Consider the following 14,445-nt stretch of genomic DNA (forward strand, 5'->3'; position numbering starts at 1 on the left):
CTGTTCTCAAAAGTTTTCTTAGAGAATATTGAGAGATATTTTCATATCTTTATAAAGAAATATAGGAAGAATAAAAGCAGTAATCGTCCTTTGTTCTTAACAACATTTGTAGAAATGACTTTTGTCCTTCTGAGCTCAGAAACAGTCATGTTTCCTTTTCTTTCCAACAATGGACATCTATTAAAGACTTTGCAAACACAAATCTCAAATTCCAATAATTACTGTTTATCCATTTTCCAAAATAACAAAGAAATCTATAGAAATGTAAACAAAACAGACTTTATGAAGGAACATTTCCAATATTCCTTCAAAATACTTGCTTATTTGTATTTAAAATTTAATAAATCTTGAGGCTTTTTCTCTTGAGGCTTGTCCTTGGCTGGCAGAACACACAAACTTCAACAAAAACATTAATTTGGTTAGCTTGGACACTTCATTTTGTGAAAAATGTAATTCAAAGGTAAATATTTGCTGTTTGCAGTCACAGTGGGTGTAACAGTTTTCAGCACACCTTCTCAGCCCAGGGCAGTTTGAAATGATTTGTTGTTTGACTGATGAAAGTTGCTATTTTTGGCCCCTATATTATATTCTACACTTATACCACCTTATACTGAGGGTGTATTTTATTCCATCATACCCATGCAAGAGAGCTTGGGACTGTTATTTTTCTGCTCTAACTGTTCTTTGGCAAATGTCAAATTATTCAGGCCTTTAAGTGACCTGTTCTTTTTCAATGCAGCAAATCTTGGTTAAACCTGTTGCTGCTTTACAGTGGGTGAGGAGTGTTCTGTAACACAATTACACAAACTGGACTGGTAAGAAAAAAGAAGCAAGGTAACCACATCAAGAAATGGCTTCTACATCTACACTGGGAAAATCCACAGTTACTAGTGGGGGGTTTATGTCATTGAAAAAATTACCATGTCCCTTTAATGTTACCACAGGAAAACTGGAAAAGAATCCTTCTATGATTTTGTAGTTAGGAGACACCAAGGATCAATCATTTGTCATATTCAGTGGAAAGCAGAAGTGTTATCTGAATGTATGAACTGTGCATATCTTGCTTTAACTGATTACTTCAAGATTATGAAGTTAGGTTTAGTCTTAATGATGAAATTTTTCTAATCTATTTCTAATCTTTAATTTAAGTCATATATAAAATATCCATCACTATGTCATTTTCCCCAGGTAATTCATATGAAACAAGATATATGAATACTGGGTGCCTCAGCTCAAAGGATTTAAATGAAAAATTACCCTGATTAACTAAAAAGAAGGAATGAAAAGGGGAAAAATTATCTTAATAATTCATCTGTAACTGCTTTTATGAAGACAGAGTTACAAATAATAAATAAAAATATTATATAAATACAAAAAATTAGATATTATTAAAACAAATATACAGATATAAATGTGGAAACAGATACAACTTATTCAGAGTACTTTGTTTAAATTTCCATCGAGGACTATGTTCAATAATAGTTTATCTTCTAGTCTGAAAATAATCAAAAATTCAATTCCCTGTTTGCCATGGGCTTTATTATTTTATCTTAATTTGGAGAAAGATGATTAAAATGCTTTCAAACTTTTCTCCAACCAAGTGAAAGCAGAGGCTGGATCTGTATTTAGAACAGTTTTCCTATAACTGGAGAATGACACTACTTAGGAAACAAACAAGAACTATTATTTCCAGTAATTTACTCTTTCATTTCAAAGAGGATTAAAACGTTGTCTTTAAGGTAACTAATAATGTATTATTGGTATTCAATATCAATTGATTAATATTCAACATAAGTCACAATGTTACAATTCATTTGAAGGTATTTCTCAGCTACCTGGTTAACATAAAAATCCCAAACAACCCCTGAGTTTATTTAAAAAATCAATCAACCATTTTCTATGTCATTTCCCTGTGAACAGATAAGAAGCTTACAAAAGTAAAATTACAATGTTTGCTCAAAAACTAATCTCCACTGGTCTGATTTGCCACCAGCCCCACCCCAATCAGCACCAACATTTTCAAAGATTCCTTTCTCCCATGGCCAATATTTCACTTGTCTATTTCAATTCTTAGACCAATATATCAAAGCTCTTTTTTTCTTAAAATACTGCGACAGAATAAAAAGATAAAGGTAATATTTCATTTCTTATGTAAAGGCAGAATACTGGATTTGTGTGAGGGAGAGAGGCATAGGACTAGATTGCTTGTGACCATGACAAACCAAATTTGTCTAAGCTGGTACGCAAAGTCCTGCTAGTCCTTAAAACAGGGTTGGAGAAAAATAACACCATTTGTTACCCAGCTGCACAGCAGCACCTGGAGAAACTCCTGCTCTGCATTCAGTAGCTTAGAAATTGGCAGCTGTAGGATCTGCTTAGTGGGGTTCCTGACAGCTCCAGAGACCTTCTCCTGTTTGCCACACCCAAGCTGTCCTCTAGGTCAAAGACACACAGTCTCACTAGGGTGAATTTCTTTACCTTCCAGAAAATGTCTTGGAGTGGTCTGAATCACACTGTGGTCTGATCCAGACAGGGAACCACACCCATGAAGGTTTGACCCAACTGGATCAACTGCGTGGGGAAGACAGCACTGCCCATGAGGAGGGGTGTAAGAGTAGCAGAATGATGGGTGTCAGGTGTGATAGAATTTAGAGGGGGTGGAAAAACCTGCTGATACCATGCTGAGCATGTCCTTTAAACTGTGCCTGTACAGCTTTTGTCTTAGCTGAACCAGCATACACAACACTTCTGGCAGGGTTATCAGTTACCAGAGACACATATCAGTACAAAAGAAAAATAATAACTCTGAGTGCAAGAGCATCAGAGAGGATATAGGGAGCTTCACAACCTCTGTGTCTTGGTGTACATCATTCTACCTTCAACGTCTAAATAAAACTGACTTGTGCTCCCTCCACAGGTCATGAAAGATCACAGAATCACAGAATAAAAGGGTAGAAGGATCTCAAGGGTCGTCTGCTACAACCTTTCTGAGCAAATCATGATGTGTCCTATGTGGGCAGGCTGCCTAGTGCAAACATTAGCTGTACTTCTGAATGTCTCCCAGTTTAGTTTTGGTGTTGTTGGGGGTATTTTTGGTTTTGTTGAGGGTTTTGTTTGTTTGGGTTTTGTGATTGGGTTCAAAGCATTTTGTTCTAATAGGTACAGTTACTTCTGGAATGTCTTGTAGCTCTGTCCTTATGGATTGCACTGCATGTGTTTACCTGAGAGGCAAGGCACAGGAGCAGGAGATTGATTCAGTAGCAGATCTGACAGCCCCTGGACAAAACCCATCTGTTGTCATCCCAGCCTGGATTTCCAGAGATGCCCTGAGGGTCCCAAGGCAGTGAATGGGTGCAGGTTGGTTGAGCCCTGTAGGAAAGCTTTGTTCGATTTCTTTTTTAAATCATTAATAATTACAAATGCACAAAAGCTTGCCTGGCAGGTGACAAAGGACCACCATTCCCCACTCACAAGCACAGAAAACCAGAGTACATCAACCTAAAACCATGTTTGGAGTGAAAATCATGTTCCACCAAGTGTTAGCATTTATCTGGATGTGAACAAGATTGCACATTCCATGGATGGTTCTCATGGGTCTTTTGGCTAGACTGAACTTTCACCTTGAAATATACTCATAATAAAAAAAAAAAGGGAATAATCATTGGATTTCAAAGCAAGTTCACAGCAGTCACTCTTTACCCTGCTTTCACACTCTGCTCAAAAAAATTACTAAGGACATTTATATCTCAAAACTAGAGGTGCCTCAGTACCATTTCTACTGACATGACATCATATGACTTTAGACATCAAGAGTGCTCTTTAGTCCCAGAAAAGACACAATATTTCACTTACCATTTAAGTAGAGTTTTCAACCTGCAATTTTTTTTCAAAAATTATTTTAATAATATAAAAAAAGAAAGAAACAAAATCTGTACCTTACTTAAGTGGTAACTAAAGAGCAAAATTAACATTTTTCAGAGGATGGTGAAGCACAGGAACAGGTTGCCCAGAGCAACTGTGGCTGCCCTGTCCCTGGTAGTGCTCAAGGCCAGGTTGGATGGGGCTCTGAGCAACCTGGCCCATTGTGTGCAAGGTGTCCCCATACATGGCAGGGGGGTTGGAAGCAAATGATTTTTAAGACCCCTTCCAACCAAAACCATTCTATGATGATGATTTTACCACCGCTCAATGCTACAAATTCTTCACCTAAAATAACAAGTGTCAAAAAAGAAAAAAAAAAATCTTAAATGTAACTACACATTTGCATCTGCAATTGCTCCAGGCCTAGTAATACACAATATTTGGAGGAATTTGAATATATTTGAAGCCTTCTTCTTTGTTATCCTGTTTATATGTTTGTGTGTTACAAAATTCTGCCTCTCTAGAGGTGAGCAGACACCATGTGCCACCTACTTTGCCATTTTGCTTCAGAGGTTTCACTCGTTGAGAAGTAAGCTTAATGCAAATAAAATTACTTTCCCCTCCTGGCATTTGGCAGTCACACGGAAATGCAAGAGCAGAGCAGACTATGAGAGAAAGTCACTTCTCAGAACTGTGTTCAGAAAGAATAACAAGCATTAAATTCAAACTGAACCATCTGTGACAACCCCTAAGCAGTGCCTCATTTCAGTAAGTGCAAGCATGGGAATGAAAGTGAAACTGTATGTAACTGTCAATTAAAATAATCTAATATAGACTTTTCTGCCTCTGGGGGCAGGGTGTGCACAGATTTTCTGGAAGCCCTCTCTTTTCCATTTTCTTGGCATAAATTTTAAAGTTCAGGAGAACAGAATCACATCTGTAGCCATCATACATTGGACACCTCATGGGAGGAAAGGTGCTGGAAGAGGCACTATCATTGTGGATCACCTCAGTACTCCATGTATATCTGGTATAAGATAATATAACTTCACATCAAAATAAATTCTAAAACAATTTATAAGAAAAGAGTGATTTCACATCAGAAATAAGGTATTTACCATTCCCCATTTAGGGAATGTTATACAGTTGCATTTAGAAACTATATCCAGAGAGTTTCTGTCCGTTCACTCAGACCACAGAAAACCAGAGCAATGGCAGCATAATCAAGGTAAGTAGAAACACATGGAAATTCCTGCTTGCCCAAACACTATATATGTGTCTATATGCTGTACATTGACTGGCTACACCTTTGGATTTACAGGATTTAAATCACATCAAAATTTGGTCCTCAGAGTGTTCAGCAGGCAGTTCTGGGAAAGGGTCCAGAAGAATTCAGTCAGTAACCATGAAGACTCTGTCATTTTATAAGATATAGGTTGCTGACTGAAAATAATATGTATTGTTAAGCAGAAAAATTGCAGTTTTAGTCCTTATTGAATTTGGACCTACACTGCAAGCTGTAAAAAATACTCAGCTAATAGAACATTGTGTATTTTTATTGAATCTGGAAAATACCCCTGAGACAGCAGCTCTCAATGCTGCCAGGATACTTTCCATAAGCACTGAACTAGAGTTGTATGTGTGTAAATACCAAGTGTATTTCAAGGCCTTCCATTTTATTGGTACTACTTTGAAAGCTATTTTGCCACCTGAATGAGTATATGGTTATTTAAGAATGTAAAAATCTTAAAGGCATTTTAAATTCTGTTTTATCAACATTCAGGTGTTAATCCATGTTTAAAATAAGACAGTAGTATGGCAGTAGCTCAAGCTCTGCTTGCCTTCATATTTTGGTTTCAGCTGGAATAAAATTAGTTTTGTTCTTACTAGAACAGTGCTGTGTTTTGGATTTGGGATGAGAATAGTGTTGATCACATTTGGATGTTTTGGCTGCTGCTCAGCAGTGCTCACCCTATGTCAAGGACTCTTCAGTGGCTCACGTCTGCCAGTGAGGAGCTGCAGCAGGAGCTGGGAGGGAGCACAGCTGGGACAGCTGATCCAAACTGTCCAAAGGGATATTCCACACCATCAAGTATCATGCTCATATAAACTGGGGGATTTGGAAGGGAAGGGCTGATGGCCACTGGGGGACAGGCTTGACATCATTCAGGGGGTGGTGAGCACTGGTGTTGTGCATCACTTGCTCTTCTCAGGTTTTCTTTCTTTTTCTCTTTTTCATTGCAATTATTACTGGTTTTCTCCTTAGTACTATTATTACACTTTCCTTTTTTTCAATTACTAAACTGTTCTTATCTCAACCCACAAATTTTTTCTTTTTTCTGATTCCCCTCCCCAACTCACTGGGGGAAAGAGGAGTGAGAGAGCATCTGCACGGTACTTAGGCTGTCACTGGGGTTAAAGCACAACTCTTAAACATTCAGAGTCCCACCACAATCAAAGCATGTTTGCAGGACTGGACCTCAGCAGTGAGAATGCCTTTCTGTGCATGCCTTTGGAGCAAATCAGGGGCTTACCAGGATCTCCTTAATGAGGCCACCCCAAGGCAAGGCTGTGGCTGCATCAACCACCCTGAGATCTCAGCTGTAACTCTTTCCCCCAGGTATTCCTTTCAAGATGAAGAGGACATGTTCATGGTGGTTGATCTCTTGCTCGGAGGGGACCTGCGTTACCACTTGCAGCAGAACGTGCACTTCAATGAAGGAACTGTTAAACTGTACATTTGTGAGCTGGCCCTCTCCTTGGATTATTTGCAGAGATACCACATCATTCACAGGTGAGTCAATTTAATTTGAGGAGTGGGCTGCCTGCTCTTGGCAGAGCAGAGGAACTTTATCATATATCTGATTTTATAGTTCTGTTTATTCAAAACCCCTATAAAGTTCCCATTGCTTATTCAAGGGTGGAATTTGGGTCTGAAAAGTTTTCTTTTTAAGTGCTTTCTTTCAGTCCACAGCCATTCAGTAGCCTTGTATCCTTCTCATACTGCCCTTTTCTCCTTCTGATCTCTTAATATGATCTACATTTTTTCACTATGGTCTTCAAACACTAAATACAGCCCATAACAGCACCTTGATTGCTTTTAATTTATTCTTAATTCTCCAGGGCCCCAGTGTTACTGAACACAAAAATGTTGTAATCTAGTACCAGAACTTCCCACAACAACATCAGGGAACAATTTTAGAACCTAGAGCTGAGAATAATTTGTTTACAGGCAGCATCTGCATGAAGGTCAGGAGGAAGAGAGGTGGGGAAGTAGGAATAATAGTACAAATCAATTGGAACAATGATAGATGCTGCATCCTTTTTGTACTTTTTATATTGCAGCAATCTGTTAGGTTTTCTGCCATACAGAAGAAAAGATAGTATTCATTTCAAAAGAGGTGTCAGGAAACAGGGTCTGTTTTCCTTAAACATTTTGGCATTTAACTGAAGCAGCAGGGATAACTTCTATTTTTATGTCAACACAGCAACATGAAATTATAAAATTATGGGCGTGAACCTTTATTTTACTCTTTTTCAGACTAAGTTCAGGGTTATCTTTTCTGATTTAGAGTACTATGAATGCAAAAATACAGCTTTGTATATACAAAATCTGGATGTGGCTTTCAGAGACCAAACTACACTAAGCTGTGCCATAGATCTCCCAAAGGCCAGTATGAACAAATTCCTTCAAAGACATTAATGGAGAGTTTTCACCCCATCCACTTGCCAGAGCTGCCTCATGATTTTGCAATAAAGATGCAATAAAAAGTATTGTCTGACTTTCAGAGGAGGAATGGCCAGCATGAAATCTATCTGAGCAGAGATGCAGTGGTAGGTGGGTATTTCATGTTACTGAAATTGTGCAAGACAAAATTCCAGTAAACATTGCAACACTTGCTTTGCTTGCAGTTAGAACTCCAAATATAATAAAACTTGCAAATATTGCAAGAAAATTCTTTAGTACACTGTTACTATTTTAGTATATTTCCATGTATTTTGCATAAGTTTTATTTTCTCAGTGAGTATTTTAAAAGTGGAGCTCAGAATTATAACTGACCTTAGGTTTGTAATGCCTTAAGGAATGTTCTTGGTGGAAAACAAATTGATGAGATCTTTTATGCAAATAGGCAGGCAAAATATTAATGAGATAATCCAGTTTGCAGTCAAAACTTGTATTTTGCTAGAAACCTGTAGCTTAAAAATGTATCACAGAAAAGCCAGTGAGGTGATAGATGCCTTGAGAGAATGAAGGATTGGATTATCATTGTGGTTGTTCATAGCTTTTTGTGACAATATCTGTCTTGTCATGGTCCCACTATGAAACTGGGCTTGACTCTTTGATCTCTTTTGTATTACTTAATCAAGCGAACATTTGATTTTTTTTTTCTTTTTTTTTTGAGTCACAGTGGTTCAACACTTGCTGATTTGCATTGAGGTGGAGGCAGCATGGCCAACCAGAGCTGGTTGTTGGCTCCATTTGGGAGCAAGTTGTGGGGTTTACATTTTGTTTTTGCTCTGCACCAAAAGTTTTGAGAGAAAGATTGGACAAAACAGCTCTCTCTCAGCCTGCAGAGTGTCACTGACTGGTTAGCTAGGATTGTTTTCTGGGGATCTGCTTCAGGACTCTTCTGTGTTATGGAAGAGATGCTTATTTTGAAGCTGGCAGTCCTGAGATCTGTGTGTCTATCCCACTTCACTGCTCACTGCCCAAATAACACAACTGTGGCATGAGGAGTTTTTTGCCTCCCATCTAGCGCACCCAAGTGATCCACATACCCATAAACACGTTATTTAGCCAGGTGAGACCCAGAACATTCTGCCCTTTTTCTCACCACCACCTGGAACAGCAGTCTGCGGGATGGGTCTTCAGCTGCCCTAAATATCTGTAGCATGTCTGGCATCAAGAGTGCAGCGCTGACTTAATTTGGTGCAGGAGCAGAGCCAGCAGTGATGCATGGTGAGGACACATCTAGTCATTCCTTTATCACTGCAAACACACCATCTCGTTTGGAGATGAAGTCAGTGATCTGCTAGGTGTTTATACCTTGTGGCAGCGGGCCTCAGCAGTATCATTGTTACCAAGTGCTTCCAGTCAGCATTCACATGCTATCCTATATTAGATCTTTCATTTTAAAATGAATGTGTTAGCAGCAAAAAGGGAAAAAAAAATGTTAGTAAGTCAGAGAGTCTTTGAGAGAGCCTCTGAGACACAACATCTCCTAGATGTTGTCTTGGCTACAAAGAAAGAATAGTCGAATGATTTATCAGACTGAGTTGGTGGATTTTCAAACCGCAGCATCGTAAAGAACTGAATATATGGGGTGTGAATCAGGAGTTTAATTCCTCCTAATATACTGTTGTGTATGAAATGTGTTCAGGTTTCCACTGCTATTGCATCCAGCAACATGACAGAATGGGTTTTTCTAGGTTACCCTGTGTCCCCAGGAGTTTGCTAGAAAAGGAGATGGTGCAGAAGGCGCCAGGAATTCCCAGCATGTAAGAATGGATGCAGAAGTGTAGAGATCAGTACCATGCCTGCTCCCCTTGGAGATGCCTTGCAATGCCTCTGTGTTTGTTGATGTAGTTAGTGGTGTGTACTTTGAATGTGGCAATCATTTCAGCAATAGGACTATTGTTACTGCAGGGACAAATTTAGCCATAAATAGAATAAAACCCATCACTGTTCTGGTGTATTTATGAAACTTGCAATTTTTATTAATCACATCCATGTGTATAAAATCCATATTTGTCATGCATAATTCTGCTATAGTGGATTTATTTATTATGGTACAATAATGAATGCTGCTCTGTGTCTTGCAGCGCTATTGTAAATGTTTGCATTTGCATGGATGCTCACCCAGAATTATAAAAACTTTAAAAAGAAAATATCTAAGTTTCAAGCTATTGTTTCAAGGCTATTCTGAGTAAGTTTTTCACTTATACAACAGCTAACTTAATATTGAGATTGCTGGTCACAGGTAAGAATTACACCAAAAATCCTTATTTTCTCACAGCCTTGCTGTCATTATATTTTATCCTCGTTTCTCACATGAAAAAATTACTATTTTAAAGCTGGATGGGTGGCATTTCTTATAGACCCTTGGATCCCAGTACACCCAGAAAGGCTTCTTACAGGATACGTCATCTCAAACATTGTCAAATTTTGGATCAAATAGGAATTCTGCCATTTCAAGATGGTATGACTAAACACATTCCTTCCAGAACTGGTTGTATAATGCCAGTGAATAATGTATTGGACAAAAGTTTTCTTATAAAAGGCTGAATAAACTTATTTCAGCCATGAGTAACTCAACCTTCTCTTTTCACAAATGTTGCTGTTCATACATTTCAATAAAACCACCTGCCTCCTCACCAAAGCAGGCTGCCTGTTTCCATTCAGCGAGTTCTTCCAGCAGTAGCTCCAGCGTTGTCTCTTCCAGGATGCTCTTGCAGCTACAGCCTTGGCTCAGAGCAGTGCTGGCCCTGCAATGCTGTGGCTGCTGCCCTGGTAACATGCTCATGCTGAAAAAAATCACATTTTCTCTTTCTAAGGGACCAGTGTTAACTGCATTGCCCTCACAACTTTTCATCATCGTCTGGCTCCACTGGTTTTCATGTGCTTAGGGAGGAGGCTGGATGTGGCAGATGCCTGGAATGGAAATTGCAGTAACCTTCCAGCACAATTTTAGTATGCTGGACTAGCTCTTTGATCAGCGTGCCCAGGACACTTTTATTTTAGTGGGGTTTATTTAATGCAAAACTGTTCATGTGTGTATGGGTACATATATAAGTGTACATATAAATTTATTTTTGAGCACAATATGGCTGGGATCAGCCTGGCTTGGCAGGTCTGTGCTGTGTGATCACCAGTCTGTTTTCCATTCCTCCGAGTTCTGCTTCCAATGGAGAATAGCACCAGGAGTTATTCCAGCTCTGAGTAACTCAATAGCAGGGCAGGGTGGGCCAAAGCTAATGGAAAATGGTGGCAAATTGAGTGTTGCATTTTCCTCTGCCAGATGATCCAGTGCAGGGTAAGGTTGTCTTGCTGCAACAAGCTAAACAAGAGTTACTTTATGTTCAGAACTGAACCTGTGTGTTCATTATCATTGAGTCTGCCAAGCTGTTTGACAGTCTGGTGAAATAAGATACTACATCTAAACGATTAGACACTTCTTTAAAATGGGCCTTCCCGGTCTCACTTGTGACAACATACAGCAAAAAACAAACTCTGCTTGAAAGGGTGTCCTTCATAACATTTTCCATTTAGTATGTAAGCAGCAAATAGTTTTGAAAATTACTTGGAGACGGAAAATTTGCCCCTAGATTTTCACAGGTGTCACAGGCAGAATAATGCCAACCTGAGATTTGGCTGGGTATTCTAAATGAAACACAGTTCCTTACAGATTTCTGCTCATACTCATAGCCTTTTACTCTCTGGCAAGTGTGTGGAGACGGAGAAAAAATGTAGTAGGGTCTGAAGGGAAAAAATAACCATCATATGGTAACAAGTATCAAAGATCATAGCAGATCAAGAAGCTTGTCCACTGAATTTTCTTACTTTGTGTTCCCATGTCTCTTCCATGGCATTGTATCCTGTTCTTTAAACAAGCGCTAGCCCACATTATTCAGAAGAAAAAATTACAGGAACTGAGCAATGAGCTACATAAGAGAAGTAAATCAGAAAACATACCAAAACCAGTCAGAAAAGAAGCACCATGCAAACCATAAAGCCCTGAACACCTGCTGAATGCTTATGAGCCAGCAAAGATGAAAAAGGAAAGTGATTCATAAATTCTAGGCACAAAGGGTATTTAAATTTCAGTCATGCACTTAACAAAGAATTAGATACCACAAGACACAAATACACAGAGAACAAGCCTTCCAACTTCTGAACAGAGTTCTCTCCCTACAAGAACAAATTAATTTTACTTCTGTTTAGCTACAGAAAAAGTTATTTGATATACCAGATAAGATACTGCTAATAAACAAAGCTGGTTTGGAAATACAGAGAATTCCATACACAGAGTATATAAACTACAAATAAAGTAAAACAGGCTGTATTGGGAAGGAGACACAGGGAACACTCTGAGATGGATGATGTCCCATCAGGTGCTCCAGTTCCTGCCACTGGCACAGATAGAATCTTTTATTGTGGTCCTGATGGGCTCTCCCTTCCTCACTGAGGTGAAATACCAGAAGGTGCCCATCACTCCCTCACTCCTTCAACGCCCCATGGCTGAGACATCCTCACTGAAGCCAGCAGGGAATTGCTTTTTCCTTACAGTTTTCAAGTGAGCAGATGAAGTCACCTCTTGTCCCTAATTTCATCTTCCCTCTCTCATTATTGTAACATTGTAGGAATGTGCTTCTATAAAATCCTTTGTTTAGCCAAGGAAAACTCATCTCACAAGCCCTGGATAATTTAGAATTTACATGTCTGGTCATGGTAGGAGATGGAACATGTGACCTATGGACTGAGCCTGGCTGACCATCTTGCATTAGGTCTAGATAACAATATAACAAAATAGACATATATAAATATGACAGAACTAATGGCTAAAGATAAACTTAATCAAGGCCATCTTAAGTGTGTGTTTGTGGCATACACAGCACAACAGTTGGTTTTCTTATTGATTGCTTCTCTGTTTAAAATCAGACACCCAGGCAAGGGTAGATATGATCTAGACATGTGTAAGTCCAGGATGCTCTAGTGATGGCATTGTGATTTCTCATGTTTTACTTTGTTGGTTGCAGCTAAATGACAGTGAAGTGGAGGAGAATTCAGGGAAACCTTTAAATGAGTTAAAAACCCCTATGATTTAGATAACATTGAAATTCTTTTAAATTCTTTCTAGAAGAATTAATAACTCTTTCTTCTAAATTCGTCATACATTCCTCTGTGTCTAGATCATATCAACACTTGCTGGGTCTCAGTTTTTAAAAAGAGAAGCAGTCAATAAGAAAATCAACTAATGTGCTGTGTACACCACAAACACAAACATTGGTTGCACCCCCATGTAGATCAGCTGCCATCACCTGTCAGTATTCCTGCTTTTCCCTTCCTGGTTTTCTCCAATAATCCCTTTACATAAACTTTTAGGAAAAGAAGGCTTTAGGGCTCATGATATGTAAAAAAATGCTACAAATCCCTCATCTCGATAATTTAGCATCCTATTGATGGATAATAAAATTCAATGCTTTGCTTCCTTCCTTCCTTCCCCCACTTCTCAGTATTGAAATTTCAGTCATGAATCATTTTTAGACATTCGGACACTGAAGCAGAAGATGCTGAAAGAATTAAAGCAAAGCTTTATATTCAAGATTATCTCAGGTCTCCACCCACAAATCTGATCTGGCTTATGCCAGTTTTCTGCTTGAGCATATGGCTAGTTTCTTTGTGGCCAATTATAAGAGATATCTTTCTTTCACAGAAATCCATTAAAAAATTGTTGGTGTTGCTTTAAAGCTTCAAGTGATTTTAGTATGGATGTCTGCTGATTTATGCCAGCAAAGACCACCATATTAATAGCATGTTGATACTGTTATGCTAAATATAATAATCAAGAGTATGAATAAATACATGCAAATAATTATTATTAAGTAATTAAAATGATTAGGCACCCATTCTACAGAGGCATAACAGTATCCACTGTCTCATATGGCCCTGCCTGCCTTACCCTGGCCTTTTGGCCTTCCACCTCCTACCCCAACTCCTCCATGCATCTGAAAGTGGATGAAAGGCTGATCCAGAGAGGTCAAATGAGCAATGATGTGAAGAGAAGAGCTAATAGAGAAGAGAACAAGAGCTAGCCATATGTGATACAACATTAATCCCTTTTCCCCCAAAGCTTTAGTGTTAGTATTATAAGTACTCTGATATCTTTGTATCTTGGAAATTTCACACCACCATGACTGAGCAGGCATATTCTCTCCACTGAAATGGCAGATTTGCAGGCAGTGTGCTTGAATCTTTTTTGTTTGCAGTGAAGAAACTTAAAATCTTTGATTAAAGTATGTAGATGGAAAAGGGAATATGGAAAAAGGCTGTAAAATTCATGCTAAGCAAAGTATGAACCAAGAGCAACATATGGACAATTGTTTTTTTCTCCTGTTTCTGCTTCAGTGGTGGCAACATATTTTTCAGTTTGGATGAGCAACATGTACATAAAGTATTCTATCATTCCCTTGGAGATTTCCTTACAATGTAAGTTTATCTAATATATGGCAAAATAAAAAAGGCTTAAGAAAAAAGTGCACTTTTACTTGATTTCTTCATGCCTGCAAGAGTCTTCTGTATCTCAGCTGTTGAGTGAACTGTTCATTGTATGGCAAAAGATATTTCATTAATGGATATTGAAATTTGAGCTTCCTGCAAGCCTTGGAAATGCATTCAGAAGCTTTCAGTATGGCTTTGATATTTCAGGTGAGATGGGGTCTCCTTTGTACAACTTTTGACTCCACAGATAGACTGAGAGAAGTGAAAGAGTGAGAGTTGTAATTGTGATCATCTGACAGTTTCTTCTTTAAAAATAAATTATCTTGTGAGCAGGGACTGCAATTAAGATACAAATTACCATCGGT

The 14,445-nt window shown here is 38.6% G+C and overlaps 1 protein-coding gene across 1 annotated transcript in view; it reads left to right on the forward strand.

The window, feature by feature from the left end:
* STK32B (serine/threonine kinase 32B) overlaps nucleotides 1-14,445 on the forward strand; it is a 159,677-nt gene that overhangs the window by 79,230 nt on the left and 66,002 nt on the right. The window contains exon 4 of the mRNA XM_059845184.1: nucleotides 6,482-6,655. Within this exon, the coding sequence (XP_059701167.1) occupies nucleotides 6,482-6,655 (174 nt within the window). The remainder of the gene's footprint in view (nucleotides 1-6,481; nucleotides 6,656-14,445) is intronic.

Source organism: Haemorhous mexicanus, chromosome 4 (genome assembly GCF_027477595.1).
Source record: "Haemorhous mexicanus isolate bHaeMex1 chromosome 4, bHaeMex1.pri, whole genome shotgun sequence".
NCBI lineage: Eukaryota > Metazoa > Chordata > Aves > Passeriformes > Fringillidae > Haemorhous > Haemorhous mexicanus.